At 44.1% G+C, this 15142-nt stretch overlaps 4 protein-coding genes across 6 annotated transcripts; 2 read left to right on the forward strand and 2 right to left on the reverse strand.

Moving 5' to 3' along the window:
- Positions 1-562: 562 nt before the first annotated feature.
- BDCG_02360 (amino acid transporter) lies at positions 563-4438 on the forward strand. Its single transcript, XM_045417902.1, has 6 exons — positions 563-2156; positions 2215-2377; positions 2437-2448; positions 2506-2710; positions 2772-3130; positions 3217-4438. The coding sequence occupies exons 1-6, from the start codon at positions 1230-1232 to the stop codon at positions 3240-3242; spliced, it is 1692 nt and encodes a 563-aa protein (XP_045274609.1). The 5' UTR covers positions 563-1229; the 3' UTR covers positions 3243-4438.
- A 120-nt stretch (positions 4439-4558) lies between these two features.
- BDCG_02361 lies at positions 4559-9183 on the forward strand. 3 transcript variants are annotated; one of them, XM_045417904.1, is made up of 6 exons: positions 4559-4999; positions 5095-5266; positions 5335-5584; positions 5642-5884; positions 5943-7893; positions 7959-8951. In XM_045417904.1, exons 1-6 carry the CDS (start codon positions 4955-4957, stop codon positions 8067-8069), a joined length of 2772 nt encoding a protein of 923 aa, XP_045280004.1. In that variant the 5' UTR covers positions 4559-4954; the 3' UTR covers positions 8070-8951. The 3 variants fall into 3 exon arrangements, with proteins under 3 accessions (XP_045280004.1, XP_045274610.1, XP_045280005.1); XM_045417903.1 differs by having other exon boundaries at positions 4814-4999; positions 5943-9183; XM_045417905.1 differs by lacking the exons at positions 4559-4999; positions 5095-5266; positions 5335-5584 and having other exon boundaries at positions 5608-5884; positions 5943-7342; positions 7417-7893; positions 7959-9183.
- Positions 6713-12061, reverse strand: BDCG_02362 (RAD52 DNA repair protein RADC). Its single transcript, XM_045417906.1, has 7 exons — positions 11678-12061; positions 11309-11609; positions 11126-11212; positions 10892-11071; positions 10646-10838; positions 7739-10595; positions 6713-7621 (listed from the first exon to the last, which is right to left on the reverse strand). The coding sequence occupies exons 1-6, from the start codon at positions 11683-11685 to the stop codon at positions 9457-9459; spliced, it is 1908 nt and encodes a 635-aa protein (XP_045274611.1). The 5' UTR covers positions 11686-12061; the 3' UTR covers positions 6713-7621; positions 7739-9456.
- A 40-nt stretch (positions 12062-12101) lies between these two features.
- Positions 12102-13869, reverse strand: BDCG_02363 (UBX domain-containing protein). The gene is made up of 3 exons (XM_045417907.1): positions 13529-13869; positions 13085-13443; positions 12102-12965 (listed from the first exon to the last, which is right to left on the reverse strand). The coding sequence occupies exons 1-3, from the start codon at positions 13608-13610 to the stop codon at positions 12459-12461; spliced, it is 948 nt and encodes a 315-aa protein (XP_045274612.1). The 5' UTR covers positions 13611-13869; the 3' UTR covers positions 12102-12458.
- Between the last annotated feature and the right edge of the window lie 1273 nt (positions 13870-15142).

The raw sequence follows: 15142 nt of genomic DNA on the forward strand, positions 1-15142 counted from the left end.
GAAAATGCTTATCTATATAATTAAGAATTATCTATTACTACATCTCTGATACAGATTCTTACTGATAATAAAAATGTTATAGATCTTATAAAGATAGCAGTTATTATAATCTGAAGTATATTTTCATTTTTCATATTAATAGTTGAATCAGAGAGTCATTGATTTAGAATATATTCTTATCACTCAGATAATAGTAGATAAACTCACTAAATCTCTAGACACTGTGACATTTGTGTAATTCATGATTATTATTATTATTATTATTATTATTATTCTTTCATTATACTCATATACAAGCGGAGCTTATGATAAGTCCTTGCGTGATGTTAAATACAGGTCAAGTGTTGGTTATACAGGAGGAAATACAGGTGTTGAGACCACGCCAAGATAACAAGAACATAGGAAAATACAAAGGAGTGACAATTAGATACATGCGATAATAACTTCCCAGCCCAGGAACATAGAGCGATTCATTGAAGCGATTTGTACACCTCTGTATTTATTAGGAACCTGAGGTGCTTGAGTTCCGGATTTAATGTATTCCCTGCGGGTTTCGAACCCACGCGCCTTGGTTTCCCACGCCAAGGTGCTACCATGTGGCCGCATTAACCATTCGGCCACCGGGGCTGTGATTCATGATTTTGCTAGATCTTACAGGTGTAAAAGTTGGGAATGTTTAATCTTACATTTTGTATTTGGTTTTGACAGACTATCTTGATGATTTGGGTGTTTTTGTATGTGATTCTTGTTATCTTGAGGGGGAGTGTTGGCTGTTACAGCCGTTGCGGTTAGCAATCCCACTAGATCACGTGACCCACCACTATATTATGTTCTTGTAGCCTTCAACTATTCTACATTTTCTGTATACACCAAGCTAGCAACCTTTCAATCACACAAGTTTTACATCTTCCACATAATAATAATCATAATAATGTACAGGCTGCAGAGCTGGCTGTTCAATCCTCTTCATGAATTCAAAGAGATGCATGTGACATCATGTGAGGTCACATTACAGCATTTTTTGCACAGAAAATTGGTTTTTCTATAATAAATAGAGAGAAAATACAGAGATTGATTTACAGCTTGACAACTGACATCCGGTTGTGTAATAACCCTACGTTCTTCCGGTAACTAGGTATGGCTGGGCTGGCAGTGTCACGTGATAATTACACTGTGTCGTTGCATAGCCCTCGAGAGACAACAATGAAGCCAGCTTGTTATCAAGAGCAATGATCCCACATTTCGCTATGCCCAAAGGCGATAGATTTGATGTTCACAGGACTGAGGAAAATGAAGTAGATGTAGAAGAATCTCGCGCCCTGCTGTCCCTGGACGAAGAGGAGTCCCTCGCCCAAGCCGCTCCTGCGCAATTACCCCTGCCTTCGCCATCCACCTCCAAACCGCAACCCCCAATATATATACCCCCTTCGAACGGTCAACCTCGGACCCCAAGAACTCCTAACCGAGTCCGATTCGATTTAGACGATGACACTGAAGATGATGGGGAAGAAGCACGAAGACATCACATTGGCCATCCCTACTCATGGCTTGAGGGGAATGATTATATGAATGGCGATGGATCGAGCGCAGGCCGAAGCAGTACCGGCCAGCTTGCCCCTCTACTTTCCAATATCGAAGCGCCTAGTGTTACTCTAGCTACGTCAGGAGACTTTTTTCCTGAGGACCATTTGGAGGGTGCGCGGCCCAGGAGCGGGTTAAGGAATGCCTTCATGAATATGGCGAATAGTATTATAGGTGCGGGAATCATTGGACAGCCGTACGCCTTTCGGCAAGCGGGCTTAATGGTTGGGATCATACTCCTCTGTGGACTTACTCTCACCGTCGACTGGACTATCCGTTTGATCGTTATCAACTCGAAACTGAGCGGCGCAGATTCGTTCCAAACAACAGTGGAGTTCTGCTTCGGAAGGCCCGGTTTAATAGCCATCTCCATCGCCCAATGGGCATTTGCATTTGGAGGTATGGTCGCATTTTGTATCATTGTCGGAGATACAATTCCTCATGTCTTCGCGTCAATCTTTCCATCATTGAAGGATACGCCCTTTCTATGGCTCCTGACGGATAGGCGAGCCATCATCGTTCTTTTTGTTTTGGGGATCTCCTATCCTTTATCCCTTTATCGGGACATTGCAAAAGTAAAACAACAAGCCTTTTCTTCCCCTTTTGAATTACATACAGCTAATATTGTAGTAGCTGGCGAAAGCATCGACACTTGCACTAGTTTCCATGCTTGTGATTGTGGTAACCGTGATTATTGAAGGAATCCGAGCCCCTGCCGATTTGAGGGGCGATCTATTACACCTCAAATTTTGGCAGGTCAACGGTTTCTTCCAGGCGGTTGGTGTCATATCCTTCGGTAAAGTTGGACCTAGCCATGAATCTAGTGCCTACATGCTAATGTGACCTTTTTTTTAGCATTCGTTTGCCGTACGATAAACTTAGCCCCTTTTCCCCGTTGTGCAGTAACTAATACCTTTTCTCTAGATCACAACAGCCTCCTTATATACGGCTCCTTAAAGAAGCCGACTATGGATCGGTTTGCTCTTGTGACACATTCCTCTACGGGTATCTCGATGGTCATGTGCCTGATTATGGCGCTCGCAGGGTTTTTTACTTTTGGTGAGAAGACAAAAGGCAATGTGTTGAACAACTTCCCACCCGATAACGTTATGGTGAACATTGCAAGACTGTGAGTGTATATTTCTGGGCTGAGCAAATAACAAACCCGATGCTGACTAGGGGAAATCCAGATGCTTCGGCTTGAACATGCTCGCAACCCTTCCACTGGAAGCTTTTGTCTGCCGTTCAGTGATGACAACTTTCTTCTTTCCCGATGAGCCTTACAATCTCGCTCTCCATGTTATATTCACATCGGCGCTGGTCGTTACTTCCGTGGTGTTATCATTACTCACATGCGATTTGGGCGCTGTGTTTGAGCTAATAGGAGCTACCAGTGCCTGTGCCTTGGCATATATTTTACCTCCTCTATGCTACGTTAAATTGAGCAAGTGCAATTGGAAAGAAAAAACACCAGCATATGCATGTATCCTGTTTGGTGGCATTGTACTTTGCACTAGTGTTGTCCAAGTGATGATAAAAATCATCAAGAGTAAGTCAATAGTGTCTGCCGCCCTACTGTTGTTTACTGTTGTTGGATCAATGTATTCTAACACTTGGATTCTTTGTAATTTACAGATGAAGGCGAGAGAGGGACATGCTAGCTATTTACGGTTGTGTTGATACGATATCCTGGTCTGACTTTTCGGTACGCCGTCATTGTTGCATATATAGAATCCCTAATTTCCCCTACGACTCGTCTACGAGCACTTCCATGGCGTTAGGGTGAAACTTGCTGGCGAGGGTATTATTGTACTATACATATACATATACATTTTATTTTATCGACATTCCGGTGCAAATTGTCGTGGGGTATAGAAAGAAAGAATTCTTCCCCCCCCCTCCTCTTTTTTTTTTCTTTTCTTTCGATGACCTGGGACATTTCCGAATCCCATTATGCCAGCGTGATACCGCAGACAGAAGGCGATTCGATCGGGCTTTTTTAAACCACCCAAAATGTCACTATTTTACCTCCCTTCGTCCGCTTGCACTAACCGTACCTCCAGATCGTATGACTAACAGAATTATCGCAAACCATTGCTAGTACGATCTTCCCTTAATTTGCTGCTTCAACCTACGCTGTAGTTTGTGGTAACACCTACGCTGCTACTAGTATGGTCTTTATGTGCGAAGGTTTATTCTCAAACTATGTTTGAAAGGAAATCTGACGGCAATCTTTGCTCTCCGGTGAAATCGTCACAATCTATTTTGGGACCACCCTTGCGTCCTCTACTTGAGGATGCTTCAAGTAGGCTATTTATTTTACTTTCGTTTTCATATGTTCATTTAATATAACCACAATACTTTTACCTTCCGGTGATTTGCGGTGCGATATTTCGCCGCAGAAGACAAATTCCAGGTACGTTGGAAGGATTCAATTTCATATCAGAGTACAGTACATATTTGTCGCACACATTTCATATTTCCCCTGCGATACTCCTCAAAATCAGAGCTCCACTACTCAGAGTATTTACCTCACAAATCTCGCCTGTAGAGGAATAGATACACTGAAGAAGGATCTTTCATGATTTACTGATCCCGACCCTCTTCAAGACCTATTTGCTGTGGTGGGCTTAATATATTATATATCAAGGGACTTTCTTTTATCCTACCTGGCTTTCGGTAAGCCACAGCGATCAAAGCCTGGCTGCATGAGGCTGTCAAGAGAGGTCAACAAGTTCATCGTATATTGTTTATATCCTTTCTCTATTATTTCTAGGCAATATCTCTAAATGATTCTCTATTTTGAAGGATATTGATGCTTTTACATTGAGTTCTTATAATTAAGACACAATTCTTTTCTCAACTTTTGCATCAGTATCACCACGAGCAGAAAATATCTAGACTGGTTTCTTTTACCTTCTGTGAGGCGTGTCCTCTGTTGCTGGGTTACTGGGCCTTTGTGTGCCTCATCCCAGCACCAGCAATGTCACCAAGAGTGTGTTATTCTCCAGCCTGGCCCTAGGGAACAATATAAACTAACATTATCTGGCGCTTTCTTATTCCTTGACTTGGTTTCATCGTCATATACCCTTGTTTCTAGCTTTGTAGCAGTTGGTTTTCTCTAAATCATTCTTCCATTCGCTCTGTTTTCGTCCCATTATCCTGAAAGAAAGGCCTATCACCATATGGTATTTGCCTTGAACTTGAAAATAGAGTCTATTCTCCACTGACGGCGCCAGGTCAGTCCATTCTAGGTATACAGTACGTGCCCTTCTCATATCCTCTGATCCTAAGTTTGAGGATAACGAACGACCGTCTAGGGGATCAAAAAAGGGCTACTTGACCATTAGTGTTGCTAACTTTATCGGAAGCTATGGATGAAGAAGAACGCCAGAGGCGTATGCAGGAGCTTCAAATGGTATCTTGGACATTCAAATATATATGGAGATCCTGTTATTGGGTTCTATGATTTATTTCAGGGAGTATATGCTCACTCCAGTTTCACAAATTCAGGCGGATTTGGGCAGTGCACGCCGTGAATATATATCGACCGTTGATGACGCCCCGAACAAGTACCGCCATGTTGGGTTGGATCAGATCGAGGCCATGCGGGCAGCCAACATGAAGGGTTCTAAAGTGCAGAAATTGGCAGAAGCCAACAAGACTCAGTTAAGTGCCTGGAACAGTACGCATCCTATTCGCTATCCTTTACTGCCTGGGGGGTTTTAGTGTCGACTGACTGAGAGTTAACAGACGCGCACCAAACAATTGGGGGTGATGTCCAGTTGGAAGATCTGGATAGCATGATGTCCGGACAGAGTCACCGTGCCCAGCTCTGTGATTTGATTCAATCAAAAGGTGGACAGAAGTATATTCACGGCCCAACAGCTCCTCCCAATGGGCGCTCCAGAAGTACCCAGCCGCCCAGAGGTTCCAGGGGAATTGGGCGTGGTGGAGGAGTAGCGGGAAGCCGCGCCCGTGGCAACTTTTCAAGAACATCATTGTGAATCATCCCAAATTCCCTGAGCCTTCCCGTCTTATACAGTCACTGATATCGTAGTGGCCCCCAAAGTACTCCTTCACCGTGTGTGCTTGGGTCTGGTGGAGGCCACGCTGTTGAAAGCACCCCAGACCGGCGCCGATGTCTGGACCCTGCACGCTCCGACGCGGCTGAGAATTTCCGTGAAAAAGACACCAAGATAGGGAAAGCAGGAGTTACTCCACGGACCCCTAGAAGTGATAGAGGCTCCGGTGGACTAGGCCGTCCAGGCATGGTTAAAACCAGACGGGTTGTTGATCCAAGGTAAGCTAGAAACTGGTTGGTTTTATTGGGTATCAAAGCTGACGATAGGCGATCAAAGCGCCAACTCTGAGGCAATGTTCGCCGACCCATCAGACTTCATGGCAGTTGCGAAAGTACATAATGCTTCTTGCCCTTCTGATCCCCCTAAGCCAACGCGGAATGCAGCAGCCCAGCCTATGACTCCATCCAATCAAACCAAGCAAGAGAATGCCGCTAAGGAAGAAGTGTGCATTCAGGAAGGAGCTTCACATAATGGAGTGCTGGAAGAACACATTAAAGGGGGAACTCAAAAGCGAAAAAATGAAGATACTATTAGCGCCACGCTCGCGAATGACCTACAGCTCAAAGGAACTATATTACCGGAGCACGATGCAAAGTCAACTTCGGGAAATACTTGGGCTATTCAAGTAGATAGCCTCCCCTCTGGTGGTATTGGACCTGGGCAGACTGACTTTGGTAAACTAAAGACAGATAAAAGGTTTAGATCAAGCCTTCCTCAGCCAATTCATGCATCAGAAGAGTCGACACTCCTGATCGACCTGATGCGGAAAAGTCGATCACCTTCAAACCCAGCATCCGCCATTCGCCCTCGACATATGGATTCAGGAAATATAGCTCCTATGTCATCCTTTCTGACTAATACTCCTCCGTCCATGCGGATGTTGCTGCCGGAAATACCAACCAGCTCGGCTGGTGCAAAAGCAGTTGGGAACTCTCAGAATGGAACTAGCAATGCAGCTCTGAAGGCTGCACTCGACTTGCTTATTGACAGGCTACAGAGAGAACTGCACCAAGTGAACCAGATTATTGAGGATACTCCCGGGCCTATCGAGCTCACAGGTATAGGAATTTATTTGCTAAAGCGGAAGCAGCAATTAGAAAGCGAAATAGCGGAAGCAATTGAGATGGAGAGTGATATTGTACTCCCGTTCAGTGCATTGACATTAGAAGACCCTTCTCATAAGGAGCCAAATGAGGAGCATAATGTCTCTCAAGAAATGCCCATCCCAAAGGTCCCAGTTGTTTCCATGGATAAAAAGGAGGTAGCTCCGCTGATTCCTGGATCGGGGTCTACAGCGATGTCGTTTGGCAAGCCAAATGTTGGCCCCCAGGAAGTTCTGCTCATGTCCAACAACACACCACCGATTCCTACACCCACTTTATCTACTTTCACTAACTCAGTACACGATATTATCGGTGACCATTTATTGCCAGGAAGGAATCCTTCGAGCATCAAATCAGATCTAGAAACGCCAAAAGTACTAAGTGGAAACAGTAGCCTTCATGACTTTTCCACCCCCCCTGCTGGTCCTGCAACTGGAGAAGCAAGGCCGGCGCCGCATGGTGCAGTAGCGTTTGATCATAGTTCCTCTGTTAACCAACTACAAGTGCGAGATACGCCTAATATCCCGGACAACGCAATAACTCGACAATATTTGGAATCTACTTCTGAGACAAGTAAGCGCTCAACTGAACCACGGAATTTGCCTCTAAATGGGCAGCGGAATCACCATTTGTTGACTGCGACACAGCAGTTATCAAGTTTTGCAATTCATCCCCTGGAGCAAAGCAGCGAACCGCCCTCTCCCATTTGCTACATGACTGCAGTAGTACAATCCCCTGTCGCACCATACCAACCTAAGCCTGCTCCCCAGGGCCCACAGTGCGTCTCTTCTCCAGGGCTGGGGGTACCGCCTAAACCGAGTGAAATGAAGCCCATTGCACGGAACTTTGCTCCTAAGTTTCCTATGTCAGCGGCAACGATGCAATATTCCGGAGCATTGTTCCAACGTCAGGAACAAAATGCAGTACCAAAGTCTCCTGACACTACAACACCATCTTGCCACAACCCACCTGTTGACCCTAGTAAGCCTATCACTCCAGCCTTTGTGTCCAGGTTCCCAGTGTCAGCCGCAACTTTGCAATACTCCGGGACGATATCCCATGCTAGCATTCAAGCAACAGACCCCCCGCCGCCAGCAGGACAGGAAGGTCGCAACGCTTCTACTGTGAGCGCCACACGCAAAATTTCTGAAGCTTCTGTATCCTCCTCAATTAACCCGCCCCGACTTAGTGGACTAGAAAATTCCAAATGGGCTACACCAGCAGATGCACCTACTTCACCCAAAGGGGCGAGCAAGGGACGGCCATCACCCAGACCAAGAAAAGATGGAAAAGGTATTGATATGTTTATCGCAGAGATGGCAAAGCATCAAGTCACAGTGTCCCAACGCACCATGGAGGAGTCAACAACTAATAGCGGGCCGTCGAAGCGCCAGAAGGAGTCCCCTGGCCTTGCGAGCTCTAAATGGGCTAGCTAGATTAGGTTTATCAATGCTTGGTGCCGAGCTACGGAGTCTAGAGTGAACGAGGGGAAGAAGTATGAACTTTGGCTGAAGATGCGGTTACCCATAACTGTGTCCTAATTTGCGTTCCCAGCGTGTTATCCGTTTTCTTTGCCCATGATTGATGATCTGCCCTTGCAATTACCCCCTTCCACCGGCTGTATTGCAACACCCATGGAGTATCATTCTGTGAACTCTCCATGAATATTCCCGATGTTGTTTATTAGATGCGACCCACAGTTTAGTTTCTCGCAAGTAATAATAGCCCTGCACTCTGCACTTTTCTTTTCTTTTCTTTTCTTTTCTTTTCTCTGTGTTTTTGTTTTTTTGTTCTGCACCCCTTTTCACCTTCCTTTTTTTTAAAAAAAGAAAACGCCAAAGTACCAAACCCGTTTCCTTAATATTTCCAGCCAAAAAAAGAGGTACTTTTTGATTTGTTCGAATGCACAAGCCAAACATCCCTATGGACTCTCTAATATTACTTTGAAAAATTTCCGATTCTACAAAGCTTCCGCATTGTACACTTTGGTACTCAATTGTTTCAAATCAATGTAAACTGTTTGTTGATAGGTTTCACTGATATACGCATAGATTTCGTTCTTCAGCTAAGAATAAATATAGGGGCCATATCCACGTTAATCACCAGGGACTCCAACGAGAGTACTATAACGGGACATGGATCACCAGGATGAACGGTCGAAGTTGGAGGAGCCTTACAGCAATCAGAACCTGTAAGCCACCATGGCAGTATTGGTATCCAGAAACGTATGTTCTGTTATGGCCAAAAATTTATATCACAAGTGCATCAGTGATATGTAATCGAAATAATTAATGACTACTATTGGTCCACCTGGTTTCCCTCAACGGATGGAAATCAGAGGAGAAACAGGAGGAAGGAGGGGAAGCTGCAGCGACCAACTATAGGAAATGAAAAAAATTCATGTTCCATTTTGCTGATACCAACCTGATAGTAATAAGTAAGAACCGATCCACTACTCCGCAGCGTCCGATGATCTCCCTCCCATTACCCAAATGAAAAGTAAAATAAAATAAATATGTTCGCGGGCGTTGAGGGCCAAAACAAAACAAAGAATCCCTTACTCCTCAATATCATACAAAGAATGAATACACTTATAAAGGTATGGATACCATACGGTGAACGCCGATGGAATAGAACAGAAGACGCCGGACCGGATGATGGGTATGCATGGAGATCAAATAATGATGCTATTGCTGCTGCTGTTGTTGTGTAGTGGTATTTGAAATATTCTCTCCATTACCAACTCTAGTTTTTTTCGTGGGGTCATTAGTGGAATCTTCGCTGCCTTGACCGTTCGTTACATCCGCAAGAGGTGGTCTCTTCCCGTTTGCGTTTTGAGCTTGAGCAGGGGCTATGATGGTATTCGACGAAGCAGAAACATTGGCGGCATTGCTTCTTGTCATTCGTGTAGGTGGCCTGTATGAACTAGTCGTCATAGGACTCCTAGCTGCAGGTGGTACTAAGCCGATACCACTACCACTCACAGGGCGGGGAACTGGTCCTCTTTTTGTCGAATCAGGGATATTGGTTTTGGTTAGATTAGTGTACTGAACCTGGCTAGCCGAAGGGATGGAGCCGGCAGTGTTATCTGTGAACCGCGGAGGGTTAATGCTAATTACGGTGCGAACAACTGGGGCCGACGCATTGTGATTAATGCCCGCTGTCTTCCGGATGGAAGGACTGTCGAAACGTGGGTCAAAAGCAGGTGCCGATTTAGGTGCCTCATAAGGGTTGGTCCTTAGAGCATCGGCTGCCCGAGCAGAGTAAAACCCGCCGGCAGGATCCTGTGGGCGTTTGTCCTCAGGAATCTGAGGGTTGAATGGCGACGGAGCCCTGGATGGAGAACCTTTTGGGCTATCCTTCGAGGTTAATTCGGATTTCGTCTTTACTTGATCACTCGGGAGTGGTGGGGGTAGATTTTGGGTGTGCTTGGGCGGTTGAGGAGGGATAGGTTTTGAGGTGTTCTGTGGCAATGGCTGGGGTCGTGGGGCTGTGGGGGTTTTGAGATTTGCGGCAAGGAGATGGTTTGAAGAAAGTTGAGGGGGAACGGGTCTATTTAATCTTTCACCGGAAATAGGTGGAAGGTCAGGTTGCGCCCTGGAAGGGGGGTCTGTAGTAGCCCATGAACTTCCGGGCTTCGATGGGGTGACATTATGATTCATATGCTTTTTAGGGGCTCCTGGATGGTTCTTCTGAAGTTCGTGAGAGGTAGAATGGGCTTGTCGGGGATTCTGTTGGGGTGGTTCAGGCTGTTGCTGATCCACAACCACTTCATCGGGGCGCTCGGTGTGAGATTCCGCGAAATCCGCCTCATCAAATAAATCACCTACGAAAGGTTAGGATCTATATTCAGCGAGAAGCCAAGACAAAACTTACTTCCGAATTCGCCTTCTAGATCCAATGCGAGACTTTCATCTGCTTTGGCTGTCGGCGCATTATGCGACCGAGGCGGAAGTCCAGTGCTAGCTGGGTTCGGTGGGTTGGAAATCTCATTGTGGGTAGGATTAGTTTCCTTCTTCACGACAGTGTGGGAAGCGTCGCGATGTAGATCCCCTACATCCCATTTTGTCTAGAGATCAATCAACTTTTGGTCAGACAGCTTTGGTAAGCGTTGTAACTGACCGGCGCAGCCTTGACCTTCGTCACCCTACTTAAGTATTCCTTGTCATAGACACAATTCCCAAGAACATTACCGAAAGTCCTTAGAGCCCGTTTCAAAGCATCTGTCGTGCCTTCTTTCTTTGCTTTCTCAAAGGCTAGTGCCTTCGATTTCGAGTTTTCGCTATGCCCGTATCCAAGGTCCTGTTATCTATGTCAGCGTATTCTCGGTGTCACTACTATAAGGAGCGGACCAACCTCATGAAACGCCCCATCCTTCAACGTCACCCTCACAATAACAGCCACTCCCACGCTAATTTTCCCCGTATTTGGATTTTCGTCAACCTGTGAAAGTGGACGATGAATCAGAAACTAGCCTCTGCTGGCGTCGTTGTTGTATGCTCGTCAAACGTGACCCATCGCAATGCCGAACCAACTCACATAATCAACCTGGATATTTTGAATAGAACTCGACCACCCGTTAAATCCAAAAACTTCATTCGCGAGATTGATGCATTTCTCTGCAGCTAAATAGTGCACCCTGAGCCCTCCAGGCCCTTGTCTGGAGGAAATATATTCCGGACCTAATCTTTTTTCAAGGCGACTCTGTAGAGTAGCAATTTCCTGAGCAGTATATTGGTTCAAGCGATGTTCAGAAACCTCAAAAGGATTATTGGTTGTGGCGTTGCCAAAATTCGCTGGAGTCATTCCCGCTGGCCGTGGCCGGTGCTGGTCACCTACCCTTTCAGGCCCGGGAGTATTAGGACGATCAAAGCCAATGTAAACGAAGGTGCATATGATGTAACTTACGCTGGCATAGTCGCGAATTGACTTTAAACACATGAAACCCCAGCAAGCACCTACGCAGTCCAAAATTGTGAGAGCCTGTTGATTGTGAAGTTCAGCGAGACGGGCGTGAGGTTGATGGTTGATGGTTGACAGTTCCGTCGAGGGAACGCGTGCGTCTAAACGCGTATGGGGCGCTACACCGATGGCTGTTCACGTGATATCAATACGATGGTCTCCTACATACTCTCATCCTCATACGAGAGACAATATTGTCTCGCTGTAATTGTGCATGGACTTCGAGTGATGATATTTTGAACGTAACTGGATATCCTAGGCGATCTGACGCCGTCAAACCTATGATCCGGCAAACCATTTTCCTACCCAAACGGGTAATCTCGGGCTTCTACATTTCTAAAGATGAATGCTGTCACAGGTCATATCGAAGGGGAAATTTATCATGTACGCGACATGTCTTCATGTTATATGAGCAGATCGGGAATGTAGCTATGACGTAATGGAATTTTTAGGCAAGCACTCCTTACCCGTAAATGCGTGCGTAAGTTCTTAGATTGGAGATAAGGACTCGGGCGAAACGGAGCGACTTCATACAATTTATTTTTATCAATGCCATAGGTATTCGCTATAAACAATGCCAAATGAACCATTATGTGCTCTTTTAATTCTATGCAATAGTTGGGGGATGCTATAGCAACCACACAATAAAAAAGCACAGAGGATCATGATATGAAGGTAAATTAAAAAATAGAATAAAACAGAAGAAGCAGAAGTAGAATAACAAAAACTACTTCACAATCAAGCTTGCACTGGGAATTAACCCAAGCTGCTTAAGTGTCTCTCCGAATGACTCTGCATCGAACACTTTCCGAGGGAAATTCTGCGTAAAGCTCTCAACCTCCATCCCAATTTCCTGAGTCACTGCCGCGGCCACCTCGAACAGGGTCGTATCGACGGGAAAAGTTTTCATAACATTGCCAGTTGGTGTTTGCAAACGTAATCGAGATTCTGTATAGGCCGAAGCCGGTTTCGACGTAGCGGGTGTGGTTGGAGCAAGGCTTGTTGCGGGCACGGCGGCAGGGGGCGGGGCACGACCTTGCCGCTCAGCTTTTTCCCTCTCAGCGCGCACCCGCCTCTCTTCCTTATCAGCTTCGATCCTGGCTCTTATACGTGCCCTGGCTTCTACTTCCTCTTGCTTTTCCCGTCGTTTCTTCGCAACTTCTTTCAGCTGTTCTTTTTTTTGGAGCTCTTCCTTGAGATCTTGTGTCTCCTTTGTGGACTTTTTTCGTATTTCCTAAAATTTATTTTGCGTCAATTCAACCTTTAAAGAAAAACAGAGGGAAAAACGCAAGTTGTCACAGGAGAGAGGCCAATCTATATATACGCAAATCTCATCCAGTGGGTTTCACTAACCTCGTTCCTCTTCTGGTCACTTTTATCCTGCTCCAACATCTGCGCCTTCTTTGCAGCTAGCTTCTGCCGCAACTCCTCCAGTCTAGCCTTTTTCTCCTCCTCGGTCAGCGGGGCAATTTCCTCCGTCGATTCCGAAAAGTCAACATGCTCCGTCTTCGATGCGTGGAATTCAGCTTGGGCCTGGCTGCGGAACCGCTTCCCGCACTGGTTGCAGACAAGACTTCTCGCTTCTTCGCCCGGTTTCAACGCTGGTGGCTCATCTGGGTCGATGCCCAGCTGGGTAGTGGCGGAGGTGGAAGCTTTGATTTCGTCGAGGGATTTCTCTTGGTTGGCTTCGAGCCATTCGAGGGCTCCTTGTACTACAGCAGAACCATATGCTTAGACTTGATAGTGGAGGTACGGATGGTCAGAGAAAGTGTACATATAACAACGGAGAGCACTTACATCCTCCTGTTTTGGATACAGCTAACTGAGCCCTCTCTGCATCAAATCCCATGTCGATGAGTTGTGCTAGATCTGAGGGCATGGTTGCGGAAGGTTCTTGGTAGGTGTGACGTGGGTGGATTGTACAGAGCTAGAGGGAGAAGAGAAGATCTAATAGGAGAGAATGCAGAGTGAATTATATGATAGATAGAGGGAGAATCCAGGCGACTCAGTTCGCGTTGACATGCACCTTTCGTTCTGGATTGCCTCTCGCCCGCTGCTAGTCAGTTATTAGTGCGGCAGATCCAGCAGAAGGAGAATGAAGTCATAGCTTAATGTTTATTTTTACACGTGCCTTCGCTTACTGTTAGAGGATAACGTTGTCATCTATAATCACACTGATACTGAATAAAATTGAAAGAAAAAATAGGTTTATTTAATAAATATTGTATAAAGTCATTAGAATAATATTTAACTGAGCTCTCTTAACTATAAGATTGTCATAACTTGGTGAAATTATTGACAATTTCTATCATTTCTATATACATTTATCACTGAAAAGTTGGGAATTTGAGAAGAGCAGATATCAAGAGAATTAGATTTTAAAAGTAGAGTAATTTTATAAAGAATTCAGTGAGATTTTTCTGAGCAGAACTCAGAGTTAATATTTATATTAATAATACTATTGAAATTGAGGTTTTCTTAACTGATAAAATCAGAAATTATACTCTGTATTACTTTTTCAGAGTTGATAGATCTTCAGAGAGCAGACTTATCAGTGATATATTCTTTAATAAATGCAGAATTTACAGTAGTGATTTATAGTTTTTTCAGAAAATATCTGACTCTTCAGCTCAGAGTCTTATTATTAGAATAAATGAATTCATTTCAAAGTTACTATATTTATAAGATATATTAATTACTAAATCAGAAGTAATAAATTAATTAGTAATAGTAATAGCAATTGTATCAGTAGCTGATATTTTAATATTATCAGTAACTGACTTATCAGAATTCTTTTAATTATTATTTTCAGAAATATTCTTCTCAGCAGCTGCTTTTAAAACTTACTTAATATACTTAATATTATCAGCAGCATTCTCATTATATGACTCTGTCTTTAGAGAATATTAGTTTTTATAATAATAGAGATATTAAAAGTAATAAACTTACTAAGAATAGTAATACTTCTTTACTACAAGTATCATTGTCTGCTCTCTGATTAAATATCAATTCTTTTCTTTAAATGTTGAAAAAGTTAATCATGAGAAGTTATCTCTCTGAAGAGAAAAGCTTACATCTCGTATAAACTTACAAATAAGTGAATTATTAAAAGAGAAAGAATATGAACAGTATTTGAAGAGAATCTCTACAATTAATATAAAAGACTCTATTCTGATTTATTCAGATGACTCAAAAAATAAGAATTTGAATAGATTAGGCACAGGCATTGCTTATACTGAAGATAATATTAATTTTATCTCAGATTTCTGAAATCTAGACTATGAATCTGAAGTCTTTGATACTGAACTATTTGTAATAGTGAAAGCTTTCAAACTCATTGAAATAAAATCTTATAAAAGAGAAAATTGTTTGAAAGAGATATAAATATTCTCTGATAATCAAGCTGCTTTA

Source organism: Blastomyces dermatitidis (genome assembly GCF_000003525.1).
Source record: "Blastomyces dermatitidis ER-3 genomic scaffold supercont1.2, whole genome shotgun sequence".
NCBI classification, from domain to species: Eukaryota; Fungi; Ascomycota; class Eurotiomycetes; order Onygenales; family Ajellomycetaceae; genus Blastomyces; species Blastomyces dermatitidis.

Bases quoted from the DNA above. Each gene is read 5' to 3' on its own strand.
- BDCG_02360 (XM_045417902.1), top strand. From the start codon at position 1,230: ATGATCCCACATTTCGCTATGCCCAAAGGCGATAGATTTGATGTTCAC. The intron at 2,157-2,214 runs GTAAAACAACAA...ATATTGTAGTAG, and splicing joins TTTATCGGGACATTGCAAAA to CTGGCGAAAGCATCGACACT. The intron at 3,131-3,216 runs GTAAGTCAATAG...TGTAATTTACAG, and splicing joins GATGATAAAAATCATCAAGA to ATGAAGGCGAGAGAGGGACA.
- BDCG_02361 (XM_045417903.1), top strand. From the start codon at position 4,955: ATGGATGAAGAAGAACGCCAGAGGCGTATGCAGGAGCTTCAAATG. The intron at 5,000-5,094 runs GTATCTTGGACA...TCACAAATTCAG, and splicing joins GTATGCAGGAGCTTCAAATG to GCGGATTTGGGCAGTGCACG. The intron at 5,585-5,641 runs GTGAATCATCCC...CTGATATCGTAG, and splicing joins AACTTTTCAAGAACATCATT to TGGCCCCCAAAGTACTCCTT.
- BDCG_02362 (XM_045417906.1), bottom strand. The intron at 10,839-10,891 runs GTCAGTTACAAC...ATTGATCTCTAG, and splicing joins CGAAGGTCAAGGCTGCGCCG to ACAAAATGGGATGTAGGGGA. The intron at 10,596-10,645 runs GTAAGTTTTGTC...AACCTTTCGTAG, and splicing joins TCTAGAAGGCGAATTCGGAA to GTGATTTATTTGATGAGGCG.
- BDCG_02363 (XM_045417907.1), bottom strand. From the start codon at position 13,610: ATGCCCTCAGATCTAGCACAACTCATCGACATGGGATTTGATGCAGAG. The intron at 13,444-13,528 runs GTAAGTGCTCTC...GTTCTGCTGTAG, and splicing joins TGTATCCAAAACAGGAGGAT to TACAAGGAGCCCTCGAATGG. The intron at 12,966-13,084 runs GTTAGTGAAACC...AATAAATTTTAG, and splicing joins GTGACCAGAAGAGGAACGAG to GAAATACGAAAAAAGTCCAC.